This window comes from Choloepus didactylus, chromosome 5 (assembly GCF_015220235.1).
Source record: "Choloepus didactylus isolate mChoDid1 chromosome 5, mChoDid1.pri, whole genome shotgun sequence".
Taxonomy (NCBI): domain Eukaryota; kingdom Metazoa; phylum Chordata; class Mammalia; order Pilosa; family Megalonychidae; genus Choloepus; species Choloepus didactylus.
Genome location: NC_051311.1, coordinates 104,696,204 through 104,713,214, shown reverse-complemented (window position 1 = coordinate 104,713,214; position 17,011 = coordinate 104,696,204). Strand labels below are relative to the sequence as shown.

The 17,011-nt window shown below is 37.9% G+C and overlaps 2 protein-coding genes across 11 annotated transcripts in view; one reads left to right on the top strand and one right to left on the bottom strand.

Moving 5' to 3' along the window:
- The window catches only part of SRI (sorcin), a 29,032-nt gene extending 17,206 nt beyond the window's left edge, over positions 1–11,826 (top strand). For both annotated transcript variants that reach the window (XM_037836601.1, XM_037836600.1), the window contains exon 8: positions 1,500–11,826. In XM_037836601.1, coding sequence (XP_037692529.1) covers positions 1,500–1,526 — 27 coding nt within the window. In that variant the 3' untranslated portion in view covers positions 1,527–11,826. The remainder of the gene's footprint in view (positions 1–1,499) is intronic.
- ADAM22 (ADAM metallopeptidase domain 22) overlaps positions 11,482–17,011 on the bottom strand; it is a 285,191-nt gene continuing 279,661 nt past the window's right edge. For all 9 annotated transcript variants that reach the window (XM_037836582.1, XM_037836583.1, XM_037836585.1 and 6 more), the window contains one exon: positions 11,482–11,669. In XM_037836582.1, the coding sequence (XP_037692510.1) occupies positions 11,649–11,669 (21 nt within the window). In that variant the 3' untranslated portion in view covers positions 11,482–11,648. The remainder of the gene's footprint in view (positions 11,670–17,011) is intronic.

Below are 17,011 nucleotides of genomic sequence, written 5' to 3'. Positions count from 1 at the left end.
ATTAATTTCATTTAGTCTTGTCCATAGACCACTTTTGATTTGCATTTAAAAAGACCTACGTTGATAGCCCAGTTTTTTCCCACTTACTGGCTGCATCACTCAGGTAGGTTTCTTCATTTCTGTTTGAGTAAAGAGGATGTAGTAATAATGCTTCCTCACTAGGCAATTGTGAGGTTTAAATTAGAAATGTCCTTGAAAAATACCGTGCAAATATTGTGTCTGCTTTTGCCTTCTATAAACAAATAATTTCAGTCGTTGAGATGTAGCTTTAACCCTCAAAACTGTACTTTGCACACCTGTGTTCTTTATGGAGGACATGAGTATGAACAAGTCAATTATTAAACAGCCAAACTGAGGTAGGATAAGGTCATTTAAGCAGTGTGAGCATAACCAAGTGCCATTAGTTGGATGTACTCAACAAATATAGGGGGATGTTTAGTTGTTTCTTCATTTTTTGACAGCTGTTGATTTTTAAAAAGAAATCACTTTTAGAATTGAAATCACTATAACTGAATATTCTAAAATGTTTCTCCATTACAAAATAAAGATGCACATATTTTTAGTTTAGCAGCTGCCACAGTTACAAGTACACTTTAAAAAGGCTTAATATGTGTGTGTGTAAATCTGCTCATTCCTTCTGGTTAAAGGCATGTTCTTTTTGGTGTGCATTAACTTTGCAGTTCGCTGTTTCCAAAGATCGAGAGCCTATGTATAGAATCGAAAGAGCACAGGCTTTGGCCGCAGACTGGGCCACATAAGAGATTTCTAAATATCCTGAATCCTCGGTTTTCTTTTCTCTACAAGAAGGATAATCAGCTTGGCCTTGCTGTGCTGCAAGGATTAGCAGTAACGGTGTGAAGCACCCCTGGGGACTTAGCAGAAGTCTATTGCTGTGTGTTTAACAATACAAACAGCAAACATTTTGCAGCTGATGACAATTCCTCTAAATTCGGGTTTCTAAATTACAGGGAAAGGGCCAGATATTCTATTTATGTGTATATATATTAACATGCTAGGATTTCTTTCTGTTAATAAAGCAGATTTTAAGGAAATAAACTGTTTAAAGATGCTCCCTTTAAATAGTGGGGAAATACTATACAGTTTGGAAGTCCCCATATGCTGTAACAGTGTAAACTCAACTGTTATATTTGTATTTGTGGGTTTCTTTGACCATGACCATTTCTAGCTTCTTTTTAGATATTATTTAGAATTTAAATAATTCTTTATCAATTGGAGTAAGATCTGCTTCCTCTAAGAAGCTTTGGCATGAGATACCCATTGAATTTAATATTAGACTGCTTCCTTCACAGAAATGAACCTTTCTATCCATCACTTGCTCTTATTTGAAAGTTAGGGTTTGTGTGTGTGTGTGTGTGTGTGTGTGTGTGTGTATGCACAATTCAAATCAGAAAACCAAAATGTGAGCTGCCTAAAAATGGGGTATGGTGTATTTGGTGTTATGAGGTCTGTAATCTAACACTGACTCTTCTCTCTTTCAGTTCATTCAGTGTGTCATGAGTGTTTAAATCGACAGGAAACTGTATGAACATATTTGACATTCCGTCTTTGGGTTCTCCTTTGCTCCTCCTCGTTGCCTTCAGTAATGTGTGTAAGCTTACATTGCCACTTTTCCTTACCTGCTTGTTGTAAAGGTTTATTACTTTAGGTGCAACTGGAGTTTTGTTTTTAGTTTTGATAATAAATTCTTTGGACTTTTAATAATGTAAGATGGGGTCTGTTACGCCATTTAAAATTTACGCGAGCTATTGTTAATCATATCTTATTTTCTGCCTAAACCACTTGTGTGTAAATTTAAGTATGCAAAATGTTTAAGGCGCATTATATATTTTTCACTATAAAGATACTAAAAACTTTTAATCAGAGCTCAGCTGTTCTCTTTCCTCTCCCAGAGGGGCTTTTATAAGTGGTATTGAAAGTTTTAAGTCTGGAATATTCTTAAGTAAATGATTTAGACCCACTTGGGTGCAAAAAGAATGTGGTGTAATCCATGTCAGTGTTCACCTTAGTGGAAAGTTAGCACAGGCTTTAAGGCTGACAGATATTTTGATGGCCCTATGAATGGACAGAGAACTTGAGTGATTATTTTTTGCCTCTTTAAACCCTATTGAATAATTTGAGTGGCAAATACTATTACCAAGTCTTCTTTGTCATTGTCCATGTAGACCTTTGTTAACTACATAAACTTCTCTGTTGATTATGAGCTTACCTGTGTAAAAAAAAATGATAGACTAAAAGAATATACAAAAATATTAGCTTATTGTTATTTTAGCTAATAGGATTCTAGGTGACTTTAATTTCCTTTAAATATTTCAGAATTTTCCAAGTTTTCTATAATGTGTATACTTTCCCTTTAAAATCAGATAATGATTTTTAAAATATCAATACATCCATTTTGTATATGCTGGGTGCTCACATTTAACAATAAAAAATGTACACAGTGAAAAGACTGGAAAGAGTATACTGAATTGTTGATGTGGTTACTGCTGGGAGTCAGGATCATGAGTTCATTTTTTTCCTTCCTACTACTTTTCCAAATTTTTCCTAATGGAAGTTATTACTTTTATAATGGAACAAGAAATCAAAAAAAAAAAAAAAATTGAACCATGGTTTTGAAGATTTGGATCTAACCCTGGCCATGCCTCTTACTAAATGTGTGGTCTTGGTCATTTAAATAATCTCAGAGCTTTGGTTTCCTAATCTCTGAAAAGGAGATGATAATACTTACCTCATGGGGTGGTTCTGAATATTAAATAGTGTGTTGGTATATTGAGCACCAACAGTGTCCCTGTTTCTTAAGTTTACAAATGGTCTGGTTTGCTCTCTTTTCCAAGAAAGTGTAACAGATAAAAAGGAATTTAGTCTATTTTCTCCTTGCCAAGAGAACATGTTTTATTTTGGGGTGCAGTGTCAGAGTCCTCAATCAAATAATCAACTAGTTTTCAGCCAGTGAAAATAAAACATTTTGAAAGCATCTTTAGCTTCATTTCACTAATATAAGTATACCTTCAAATATTGCTAAAATGTTTTTATCCATTTAATAAATATTTATTCAACCATAATTTATGTGTTGATGTAAAGTAGTTGTGCCCTGTCTACATATCAGGATGGGTGGCAGCCTGCTGTGTATCACATGTTAAGTCTAGGTTTCATCCCATCCATTGACTGGTGTGTGAGGTCACAAGATGTAACTTGGGCCTGGGCTGTCCAGAAAAGGGCCATAAAGGAATCAGAGGATGCAAGGTAGAGGACTCGTCTTCAGTGCCCAAAGACATCTGCCCGTTTGGTTGAAACTCACCAAGACCCTCTGAGGAAACCACAGGTTAAGGAAATGGTACTTTTCTGGAGTGAGTATAAATATGGGATGACTCAAACATGGTAAGGAAGAAGACCCTTGCTGATCCAAATTTATAGGCCGTATTTGAACCATCCTACTGCTTTGATAATTCCCAAGATGTGATGCATTAATCGTGGTTCTGCATTTGCTTTTGTGTAAGTGCTAACGTATTGTACAACCGTGTCTCTGGAAACATTCAGTTAATTCAATTTTAATTATTGATACATCACAGCAAGTCTCCTTATCTTCTCGACTTCTGCCTTCACCGTTTCTTTCCGAATGCCTAGAGCCTAGTCTTCAGTACATCCCTACAGTTAGGAAGTTTCCTTCCCCTTGACATATTTGACGTATCCATCACCTTTCTTTAATTACAGCCAAAGTCTTCATTACAAGTGAATCTTGTGTTGCCTTATTTCTATTTTATGTTGGGTTCTGTATTTCATTCATTGTATACTTCCAGTGTGGCTTCACCCACATCTTTAAATCCATTTCTTAGTTCTTAAAGCATTTAGGTGGAGCATAGTAAAGCTGTGAGATCACACTTTAATATTGCAGTTATTTGGAGAATTGATTAAGTTCCTCAAGCTGCCCCGACTCAGAACTTAATTTTATTTTGGAAATGTGTGCCTTAATTTTGTGCTTCAAGAGATTCATGACTTACAGAATATTTATAACACAATTCATGCACATCCATAGGAATATGGCCGCAGGAGGCCTGGTGCTTCTTAGGGGCAATTGGCATAGATTCGCACCACGGCAGTCATATTTGATTAATCAAAGCTCCAGCTCCTATTGAGCAGAAGTGGAATATAGGGTTCACTTCAGCCTGATGTTCCAGGTGGTAGCACCAGTCTGTGAGATGGATGTGAACTAGAACTTCTGCTGTCTCTGAGCTAGGCTTTGCTTTTGCTTAACTGTGTTTGTTACTGTTTCAGTGCTCATCATAATGAATTAGTATATGCCTAAAATACAAGCACAAGAAATGGAGGCATATGTAACCACTATAATTTTTTTTAATCTCATACATGTACATTTACTCATGACTTCTATTTCCCTCACATTAAAACAGAACCTTGACTACTATAGCTATACTTTTTCTTTTGCAGAATATAAGCTAAAGGCAAAGAAATTTACAAGTTCTGGGTAAAATGGCTGCTTGAGAGGAGATGAAAAGGCCAGGGTAGAACCAATTTTAGGCAATTAACCCATGAACCTAAACTGAACCCATCCAAGGCCCAATGCTTTAGAGTCGAACACAAGTGAGATTATTGCCTCGGCTATAGGACAGGATATAGGAAACTGATCCTTATTGGGTGAGGGAGGAGGTTTATTAGGCAAGACAGCTAGAGTAGAGAAAGCCTCTGCCATCCAGCTGAGGAAATTTCCCATCCTGGCTACACTGGAGAATTATTGTATTTCTAAGCATGTTCATGGTCTCTTCTGGGATAATGTGGAAAGAAGAGAAAGAAACAGCCCCTCTAATAGTATCTCCACAAAACTTCTAAAAGAGAAACAGTATCTGGGAGAAAAAAAGATTAAAGTGAATCATGCATCAAAATAACAGAAATCTTTTATTGAAAGCCACTTTATTGATGCTACAATGAGAGTAACATAGAAAACCATGGTATCTTAACTAACTTGAGAAGTGAATACTAATAAAATTGTGCCAGAAATTTGAACCTCAAATTACAGTGACCTTTAAAAACAGCAAGATTTTGTTTACCTACAGTGTAAGAACAATTTTATAACTTGAACAGCCATAAAACAAATCACACTTGCTCAGGAAAGCAGTTGCCATGTATATTTTAGTTGGTGTGTGTTAGAACCAGGTAATTTTTAAAATAGCGTAAGAACCTGATGTGTGCGGAATAGCAGAGAGAATGTAATGCGACATGATGTGAATCTATATACACACGATTGCCTGGCTACCAGAGGTCAGACTGTGCTGCTGTTTACACTTCCCCATGAGGCAGCATCCGCTGTGGATGGGACATCACCCCTTGAAGATTAACAGAGGTGGAAAATCACTAGCGCAGACATACACCAAGTGACATATAAACAGCTATGTTGAAGTAGAACATCCAGTTTCTGAAATACGTTGTCTTTTTGAGATGATGCTAGTTTTGAGGAGAAAAGTCTCTTCCAGCAAGTTAAAAAGAGTACATACTTAGTTATCATGAATAAACCTTTTGTTGAATATTTTTGCAGTTACTGTAAAAAAAAAAAGTTTTTCCATATAAAACAAAGATATTGGGTCATTTTTATTCATTAAAAAGACTAGTAGAATCACATTTTGTGCTGGATTAGAAACAAAAGTGGGGTTTCTTAATCAGGCAGTGATACATAGGTGTAATCTAGCAGGAAATCTTGTACTATTACTGAATGAACATTAATTTACATCAGCACGTTTCTGTATTTTGTTATCTGGTATAACTTAGCACCACTGTTATTTAAAGATTTGGGACTATTTGCATTATTTTAGAGCTTTACCCATCAAAACACTAATCCACAGCCTGAAAATTTGTAAAACAAGAGGCTAAGGCTTAAGGTATACATAGATTTATATTATATATATTTTTTAACTCGAGAGAAAAATACCCTTTTCCTCATAAACTCTTTGAAAACATTGTTGATGATTTTTATGTGCAATATGTTAAGACTGCTTGGTCTCATTGTATGCCTTCTTGTAGAAAAAGAAAAACAAAAACCATGCGTGCACACACACATACATTTTGCTTTAGTTTTAATTCTGATTTCAGTGATACCTAGGAAGATGAAATGGTAATGCCCCTGACCAAAACCCTGCCAGCCTATGAGCACCCCCTTGTCTGATGCAGGTTCTCTGAACACTGCAAAAGGGACACACCAGGAGGAGGGGCCACCGCCACCAGGGGCTAGACCGTGACATAGAGATCCAACACTCAGTAAAACTGCAAAACACGCAAGTCTGTCATAGGCATCTAGACCCTTTTCCACCACATCCCCAGTGGTGAAACTGTGCTCTTCATGCACACCTGGCTTTTGGGCTCTGTGTGTGGATCTCCATTCTGCTCCTATGCCAGGACTAAATGCCCCATCACTTCCCAATGCTTGTTGCTTCTTCCTTCTCCCCAACCTAAAACTCACAGCCTCAGGAGCAATCTCTCAGTGACTTCCAACTTTATGTAATCCATGTGCAAGTGCTAACGGGAAAAGACCAAAGGTGCCTCCCACTCCTATTCTGCACCCCTAGAGTTCTCTCTTCCAAGTGCTCATTTAACCAGAGAAGGGACTGATCTCCATCGGTGGTGGAAGTTCCTAGTTAGGAGGAAAAGGAACACAACTGTTCAAGGACCACCTACTTTGGAACTAGGAAGGGTATGGAATCATCCCTCAACCCCACATTGTGGATGCTTGCTGGATATAAAGGATGAAAACAGGAACTAGACAAAGTTTTTGCTTTTGATGGTTTATTTTGATTTTCTGGCTATAAACTGAATCAGAAGATGCACTATTTTGGTGATTCTAACAAAGCTAGAATGAAATGTGAATAAAACTATTCTTTGTTTCCTAAGGTCTGCTGCATCATTGCTTGCTCTGCATGTACAGGTAATAGAAAAGCTCCACCTGAAACTAAAAGCACCTTCCCCTAGGACATACCCTACGAGCATGCACCCACTGTTCCCAGCAGGGGTGTTTTAACAGCAAGGGTGCTAACACATAGCTGGGAATGGGCTGTTGCTTCTCAGCCAATTTTCACACACACGGTAGCGAATGGCTGAGCACCCACAATACGATAAAATGGAAGCTGTTTACTAGTCTTTAGCTCTATCCTGCAGGGAGAAAACTTGCTACCAAGATCATAGTCATCTTATCCAATCAATATCTCAGAGTGGGGAAAAGAGTTTGAGCAACAAATCAAGTCTTGTTCCATAGAAATGTTTGCCTCTTACCTATCTTAAGCTAGTAGAGTGAGAATGTGAAATTCATCTTGACTCCATGCATTTGAAACAAACAAACAAAAAAACAGTTTGGGCAGCAATTTTAGAAGAAAACATAAAAATGAAAGAAAAAAAGGTAATCCAGAGTATAAAAACTAGACATTATGCTGCAAATGGTGGTCAGAGCCTTTAGAGCCTTTCATAGAAAATTCATACCAACTTGCCAACTGGTAGGATAAGATTTACAATCTGCTGCCCCCATGGGGAGTCCAGCAGGCAGTGGAGGTGCCTAATCAAGCTGAAGCTGTAGCTGTCTTGCCTCCCTTCATTCCTGCCAGTTCCAAGCCTGGTTCTCCCTTTCCACTTACTCTGTAAGCTACCCAGTATTCTTCTAATATATTCCCTTTCCTTTAAGTAAAATAAAGGAAAAGAAAATACCCTTTTAAGGTATTTATTTTAAGGTAAAATAAAATACCCTGTTAAGGATTTATTATCATGTTGAATAACACAAGGAAATATTTAAAGAACTAACAGATAAGGTTAAAATAGACCAGACAATAGGAAATAAACAATGCATGAAATGAATAAATGAACAAATTTGATTTTGAAATACTGAAGAGGTGGTCTGAAATACCATATTCCCTCTGGCCCAAAGGTAACTGTGAAAAGTAAAGAACAAAATCCAAAAAAGGTAGAAGGTAAAACAGCCCCAAGCGATTTGGGATAATGGACAGGATTAAATTACGCAAATCTGCAAGGGAATCTACAAAAAGTAATGTGCCTGTTAATGGGATTCAAACATAGATAGTCCTTCCAGAATATCTAATTTTATCTTTTCAGGAACTTCTTTTAGAAATCCTCTCAATCTTATGTCCAGAAATTCAGTGTTGGGTTGACTTTATGTGCAAACACAACTTGAAAGCCTTTCTTCTAATGCAAGTAAAAAAAAAGTGAGAGAAACTGTCACTTCATTTAAATAAAGCACCCGTTTTAAACTGAAAAGTATATTGGCACTTGAAATCTACATTTGCTTTACACATTTTTTTTTTTTTTTTTAAGGAACAGCTCCAAGGAGAGGTTGTTCCTAATTGAAGCACTGGATATCTTTAAAAAATATAGCAACTACAGCAAATTGAAAGCACTTATTATGCTGTACTGTTTCACAAGCACAGATTCATTCCTTTCCAGACTGTACATGATCTGGGGATCTATTTTCTAGATTGGAGACCCCAGAGGAGCATGCTACTTCCTGTCTGAACAAAGTGTGGCTCAATGCAGAGACCGGGTCACTCCATTTCTTAAGGGCCCCTGCCACCCCTCCATTTTGACTCCCTTAGTGGAGGGACTGGAAACATTCCTTTACATCAGGGTTTACTGCATTATATTGACTACGGATAAATGGAACATCTCAGGCAGTAGGACAGTCAATCAATCAGAAGTATCTATGTGCAAAAATTTAAAAATGGGGGGAAAGGCATACAATGGAACATAACTGGTTTCCTCTGCTTAATGTCATAATTCTATAGTGGTTTGGGGGGATACGTGTTTCTTAGTTCCATGATACAAATTGCTATTTAGCCTCAAAATTTCTCTCCAAATTAAATATTTACAAAAATAATTGTGTTTATTATATTTATTTATATTATGGCTTATATTTAGTGCCATGGGTCCATTCTCTGCCTCAGTGCATGAAAAATCAGAGATATTTCCTATAATGCATCCAGAACACCAACCATGAGTACACACATCTAGTGAGCCTACAAACCTGTCAAAGAATTCTGCAAATGGCTCTAAGAATGTTTAAACATGGAAGACAGAGTGGATACCCAGAATAGAACATTAAAGTTACAGTTCTTCTAAGATCATAGTGTCTCTGTAAATGAAATAAAAAATAAAACAGAAAGACTTCTCATTCCATTTTTGACCAAAGAGGATGTCTACAAACTACATACCTCTAGAGCAATCATGTCTCCCAAAAGACACAGGTTAATGATTTTTATTTGAAATAATAATTTTCACTTAAAAATAATTAAGAAGATAAAGGGCAGGGTGGGGTAGGCAGAGAAGGAGGTCTGTTGGCTCCTTACTAGCCATTTGTGAATTCTTTCAACTTGGGAGTTGTGCCCTAGGAAGCAAGACTAGAAAGCATATTTACATGAGTACTTTACATTCAAATCTATAAACTCTTTTATAGTCAAAATAAACCTTATAACATTAGCCTTTTATACACTCAATACCAGAAAACATTCAGTGCACATTAAAGTGATGTTGGTCAAAACCCGCTTTATTTGCTGCATCTTTAAATCTGTCTGCCCTCCCCTTCTTGACTTGAGCCATGATCCATGTGCTCAGCCAAACCTCTGTCTGATGGGTCTATTTTATTGTGCTCTCAGTAATCACGTCCCTTCTTGTCATGAAAAATGCTGTTTACAGAGTATATTTTTAGATGATTAAATTACTTTTCAAGATGTTCTCAAAGACTTTCAGAAGAGAGGTCCTTTACAGGAAAAAACAAAACAAAACACAACACAGAGTATAAAACCTTGCCTTCTAACTTGACCCTTCAATTTGGGCATCATTTCATGGAGATGAAATGGATTTTGCCTATGGACACTACTGGGAGAAATCAAATTTAGAGGGTCTTTCTGAAATCTTGACTGCAGATTGCATTCATCTCAAGAAAAAGGAGAAAGAATGACGAAATTCAGAAGTTCACATACAGAGCATGTGATTGATCTATTGATTTCCAAGCTCACTTTCTTTTGGAATGACAGAGTGGCATTATAACCACCATCAAACTTTTTTGGTTTTGAAGGAGGAGCTTTTAACATAGAATTCTCATTTTTCTATGGGTTGAAAAAATAGGGCTCAAAACATCAGATTCTTTCCCTTGTCAGCTGTTTGTGTAACTTCACAGTTGCTGTGCACTTGTGGCTTTAGTTTTATTTAACTCTTTATGACCCGTTGAGGCTTTCCCTCCCAGCTGGTAAGAGCCTTTCATCAACCTGCTTCAGCATCAGTGCAGAATGACCTATTGGGACTCCTTAGGTCCTACTGATGATAAATACACTTAATAAACAGTGTAAAAGTTGTTTTTCTTAAAAGTCTTTCATTTCACAGATAAGGGTGACTAAAAAGTTTTGCTAAGGAACAAACTTCAGGCCACTAACGGCTGGAGTAATGGCAAGTTAGAAGCTTCCGATTCACCAGCAGCCAGTGGTCTGATGTGTCTTTGGTGCACTTGTTTCTCTCAGCAGGACAGCCTGTGATGGGCTCACAAGCCTCCAAGGCGAGACTGGCGGGTATGTTCTGGTACTGAAAGATCACAGCTGCTGAGGTGGGCACTGTACGTCACCAGAAGGAAAGTGGACAGGCTGGATGCTTCTCAGGGGCCAGCCATCAGCAGCAGTGTCTCAAGGCCAGACAGCAGCTGCACTACTCGACCCTTGCTCTAGGAAAGCACAGAGACCAAGAATTTCGCTGGGCATTTTGTTTTCTTGTTCAATTAATTACTCAATAAACTCCCTCCAGACCATTCACAATTTAAAGGGATATCATTTGTTTTGGATAAATAACAGTTATGGAGAGACAAATTTGCTGTATTGATACTGTATTTACATCATCTGCTTAATAATCCCTAAAGACCATTTGATGGATGACAATGATATGACTGTAACTGACTGTTTTTAGGCATTTGGCAAAATACATTTGTGTGTAACAGCTGTTTTTTTTTTTTTAATTTTAAAAATGTTTACATATGTACAATTGTCCTTGTATATATACTGATATAAATATGAAAAGTAAAAAACAAAAGAAAAATACATGTTTAATGTTAGTATATGGAATACTGGCCTCTCAAAGCTTAAAAGTCCTGCAGAAAAATTCTATATGCCTTAGCCCTGCATGCTAGTTTCTATTACGGGATGTTGTTTCCTTAAATGTGGAAAACAATGAACAGAAGCTTCATGCACATAGCATTACTGTCTACAATGGGAATGTGCTTCAGAATGCCAAGTTCTGAATCCACCACTGTCCCTTAGGAAACTTGCTATGTTTGGGTCATGTGAGTTGGTTTTTGTGATATTTCTACATGTATCTATCATGCGGATTATCCAATAACATACCAGTCCCTTTACTGTTCCTTGTATGGAGTAGCATTTCAGTGGTTCTTTTCAGGGTTCAGTTACATCCTAAGCCAATGACAAAAATAAAATGGTATCCAGATTTGAGAATCGGCTTCCTCTTCTCCATGGCATCTCAGAGGGTTTTTGTATTGTCTGAAGAGCAGATAGATTTGCAGTGATTCCGTGAGGCTGGGTTTCCATAAAAGTTGAAGTAAACAGTTTCGATGTGTCACATGTAAACAATTGTTCTTAAATGGATGTCTCCCATAGCTGCACAACAGAGAACAAAAAAATGTACATTGTGAAACCGGGAAACAAACATATTCTGAGCCATGAAGATGAAAAAAATTTAGTTGATCCCCTCCATGCATTTATGATTGTGGATACATACTCTTGCTAGTAAATAAACACTCTCTTTTTAATTCTCTCTTTTCTCTAAATCTGTGTTCTTAACCTTTTTAAAACCTTTTGATACAAAAAACCCTTACACCTCAATTTAATGTTATTTGAAATTTTGAATACATTATTGTGTCTAAAATGAAATAAAAGAATTTAAAGTATCCTTTTTTAAACTACATATGCCTTCCCCTCCCTCACCCCACCCAGGGTTCTGATACAAACAGAGCAGTGGGTCTCAATCCCAGCTGCACATTTACAATATAGGGGAGGTTTTAAAAATCCCACCATCCAGGCAGCACACTAGGCCAACAAAGTAAAAATTTCTCTGGGTGTGACTCAGACATCGGTATGCTCTAAAAGCCTTCCAAATAATTCCCATGTGCAGTCAAGGCTCAGAACCACTGACCTCAAGGAAATGTGGCCCCATCAGTACCACCAACACCTTTAAAAATCACTGCTCTGGGCCTGAGACTTTAAAAATCACTGCTCTGGGCCTGAGACCAAGGTTATACATTCTCCAATCCTATTAATACTTCCTAGAAAATTGCACCCTCTTCTGGGAGTTGAGTTATCATAGTAGAATGTCGCATTCAGGGCAGGGTGTCACTTCTTAATTCCCCCACCTTTCCCCTCTCCTTGCCTCTGCCACAATTACTTTGTACTGGCACTCTTCAGATCCAATTCCGACAATGCCTTAGTGGACTGAAAACAACTTTGGCACAATCAAATATGATTACAACTCAGTTCACAGAAGAACAGCCAATTTATGGGAAAAAAATAAAAGCCAAGTGATAAAATATGTTTCCAGGCAACATGACTTTGGTATAATTATTATATTTATGAACATAGAAAGCTTAAGACCAATGTGAATTAGGTTATCCAATTTCCATCTAAATTCCATTTTTACTAGGCATCTGGAGCATGTCCTTGTGTACCTAATGAGTTTCTGGGATATAAAAAGGAGAAAAAGCCAAGTGACTAAGTGGTGTCTCCATATAGGTCCCCCTAACATGTTCTCTCAAATCTTCATGAAAATCTTCTTTTAAATATACATGTTGGCTACCCAACAAGGGTTGTGGTGAAACTGCCTTTGCTATCTACCTTAGGTCTGCTTATATGTCTTTTCATTAAAAAGATACCCCTCCCTTCTTTTGGAAACCAAAGGGATCTCTCAGCTGTAGGAGGATCAGAGTGCATAGATGGCACACACTGGTGGAGAGGAGTGAAAATGAAGGATTAAACAGGGGACTCACACACAGGATGTCTTTGACAAAGGAGATCTGAATTGATGCTCAGATGATGTTATGAAGTGATAATGAGTTTAGACTTCGGCTTCAGAGAGCCTTAGTTTCTTTACATATAGTTATGAAGATGAAAAAGGCTTCAGATGTATAGAATTTCTATTTGGGACAATGGAAAAGTTTTGGTAGTGGGATGGTGGTGATGGTAACACAACATTGTTGTGCAGTTTAGATACATGATGTCCCCCCAAAAAGCCTTAATCTTTAATGCAATCTTTTGGGGGCAGAGATACTAATTTTTTGATTAGCGTGTGACCTCTTGATTGAATTTTTCCTTGGAAATTTGACCCTGCCCATTCAGGGTAGGTCTTAATTAGTTTTCTGGAATCCTTTAGAGGGAATTTACACAGAGAGCAGAGACACAAAAACACCCTGGGATATACTAAGCCAAGAGACCCAAATGCTTGCTGATGGTTGGAGATGCTTGGAGATGTGGACAGAAGGATGTTTCGAGATGCTAAGCTAAGAGATGATGCCTAGAGTTTGCCCCAGAGAAGCTAAGAGAGGATTCCAGACACTTAGAGAGAAAGCCACTTCAGAAACTAAAGGCAAAGCAACCTGGGAGCAAAGGACCAGCAGATGCCAGCCACGTGCCTTCCCAGCTAACAGAGGTGTTCTGGACGCCATCGGCCATTCTTCAGTGAAGGTATCTTCTTGTTGATGCCTTAACTTGGACACTTTTATGGCTTTTGGAATGTAAATTTGTAACCAAATAAATCCCCTTTATAGAAAGCCAATCCATTTCTGGTATTCTGTGTAATGGCAGCTCTAGCAAACTGGAACAACTGTGAACATAATTAACAACATTGAATTATATATTTGAATGCAGTTGAAAAAGGAACTGTTAGGTAGTATACATGGGACTAGAATAAAAGTTTTTTAAAAAATCCATGGAACTGCACAACACAAACAGTGTGGGGGAAAAAAGATTAAATAATAAGTGGCAGCTTGCAGAAAGGAAAGAAGAAAAAAGGAATGACTCTGGGAAAACCTGAGAGTCACTACTACTATACACGTGAGGAAAAAGGAGCAAAGAATTTCAGCCATTGCTTTTAGTAACAGGCCTGACCTTGGCCATGTCTGTGTGGCTGCCAACAGAGAGTGAGCAGACAGGAGGATCCGCTTGTCGGATTTGCCACAGCCTACAAAGACAGCCCAGAGACGGGCTGGCTATTCTGCAGGGTTCTGACACGTGTTCACATGGATATACCACAGAGGGCGAACCAGTCAGACTGACGCGACCATCCCAGATGCTGCAGTCACCCCACTCAGCCCAGGGAAGGGGCTGTGGGTGGCCATTTCTTCTGGGCTCTCACACAAGAATGCCTCCAACAACAAGCCCCTTGGCATGACAACTGGCAAGAGAAAGTCCCTGACTTGATGGAGGAAAACAGCAATGGAGACGATTTGGAGGGTGGGTAGAGGGGGTGGTGTACATACATAATTCCTCGGGAGGCGAGGAATGACACCCACCTTAATTATTACTACCACATACTCATAATGAACAACTGGTTGCCTATTAAGGCTTTTTTTTTAAAGCCAGAGACCTGAGTGCTGGGAAGCTGAGAAATATTCTTTTCTTTTGCCATTTCTCATATTAGCATAGAAAGGTAATTTTGTATGATTACAAAATTTTGTATGATTACACCACTGATAGTTTTTAAAGTCCTTATGATGATAGTATTCTTTTTTTAACCTCCTTCCAGCTATTACAACACCCCAGCATCTAAATATGTATAAACACACATATATAAATATATACATATATTTTTATATATCAAGTTTCAGCATTCATAGACCATTGTTAAATCTTACCTTGTTTGTTGCTACCCCTTCCTCTCACTTAATCTCCTTTTCCATCTTTGGGGGTGTCTAGACAGTGAGTACCCTAACTTGTGTCAACAGCATGGGGAAGAGGGCAGCATCTGATAGTTGATCTTAAAGAGGATATTGCCTCTGGGTTTTAGGACTTGTCTAGCATAGGACCACTCTGGTGTATTTAAGTTTCTGAGAGATAAAACTTAGTGAGTGAATCTTTTATAGAATCTCAGGTAGGGACCTAGGTATTTGGACGACTTTTGGTAAGGGCATGGCATTCTGTGGCCATTTGGGATGTCTAGCCGGGGCTTGCATAAGATAAACCTCCAAGATAGTCTCTCAACTCTATTTGGGATCTCTCAGCCACTGTGACCTCAGCGAGTTACCTTTTTTTCCCCCCTTTTGGTCAAGTAGGCATTTTCAATCCCTCACTACCAGGGCCAGGCTCATTTCTGGAGGTCATGTCCCACATCGCCAGGGAGATTCATACCCTGAGAGTCATGTCCCTCGTTGGGGGGGCGGGGGGGTAATGATTTTATTTGCTGAGTTGGGCTTAGAGAAAGGCCACATCTGAGCAACAAAAGAGGTTCCCTGGAGGTGCCTCTTAGACACAATTATAGGAGGGCTCAGCTTCCCATTTACAACCCTAAGTTGCATAAGAGCAAGCCTCAAGCTGAGGGCTTGATTTATTAAGTAGTGGGTTCCTAATTTCACTTAATATATATTCTATCCCAAGATAAACAGTTAGTTTCTTACATTATCTTCACTTTAGTTATACAATCATCATCACTCTCAATTTTAAACAATTATCATAACATAATACATCCAGAGCTCTTACCTGCTGTTAATTATTCATCCCTAGTATTAGTGTAGTGTTGGTAAGATATTTCTATTAAACATTGTCTTTAATACGTAAGGGGTAGTTTTTCCTTATACCACTCTGTTGTTAACCCTCTGCACCAGTGTCATACCTTATAAGTATATCACGCTAACACTTTTTAGGTCTGTGGTACTACTCTGTGGGTTACATGCCTTTGAACAACCATTTACATTGGTTCACATTTAATGCATCACTGATACTTATAATCCCATTAATAAGTCATAGTCAAACCTGACCATTCCCATACCATTAAGTTCACCCTCATTATCATATCTGTACATCTGAGATTATCATTCTGGTAATAGTATTCTAATTGCCTTCTTGGTTTTTTTTGTTTGTTTGTTTTTTGTTTTGTTTTGTTTTGTTTTTAAGAGAAGTTGTAGGTTTCCCTGTTTCCTTATTGAGTCTGGTTTGATTGAGTTAAAATTTCAATGATCCATGTTTACCTTGAGCCCTATAATTTAGGTTCAGGATTAAAGAGGCTCTAAAAAGTCAAGGAATACAGGATACAATAGCAGATAAATTTGCCCAGGCATTTAAAGCTTTAATCTTTGTTGCTATTGTTGCAACATTTCTGAGAAGATCAACATTCGTGTAACTACCTCAACAGAACCTGGATCTCTATAATTATTCTTTGGATGTATCTTTCACTAAGCCTCTGAAAGGGGCTGGTCTGCCCCTCCGAACTTAACTAGACCTCAAATTGCACATAATGGTTATGTTTCTGGAATGTTTGCGAGACACAGAGGACTCATGATTGACAATATTTAATATTTAAAGGAAACTTCTGGTGATCAATTGTCAATGAAAATAATCAGCTTTTCCATACATGGTTTTAAATGTGGCTCCATCTTCAATATAAAAAGCTGCTAAACTGAGGCATACTCTTTGCTATATTCTTAATATTGCAGATTTTCAAGTCCCCTTTCCTTGCATCCAAATTCTACCCCATTCCCAAGACATGATTATCTTCACAGGCTTCTATTCCTAAAATCCTATCAGGTGTTATTAGCCAGTGGAAGGCAGGAGTAAGCAACTTGCACACAGAACAGAGGCTAATTTACTTAATCTCTAGCATTTCCAGGTATATTAAAAAACAGATAAAACAAAATACATTTTCAGTTTTGTCTACCCAGGTTGTCATATATTAGCTACAATGAATCATAAAAGATATTAGGAAATAACAATGAAGGATTAACATATACCAAGTATCT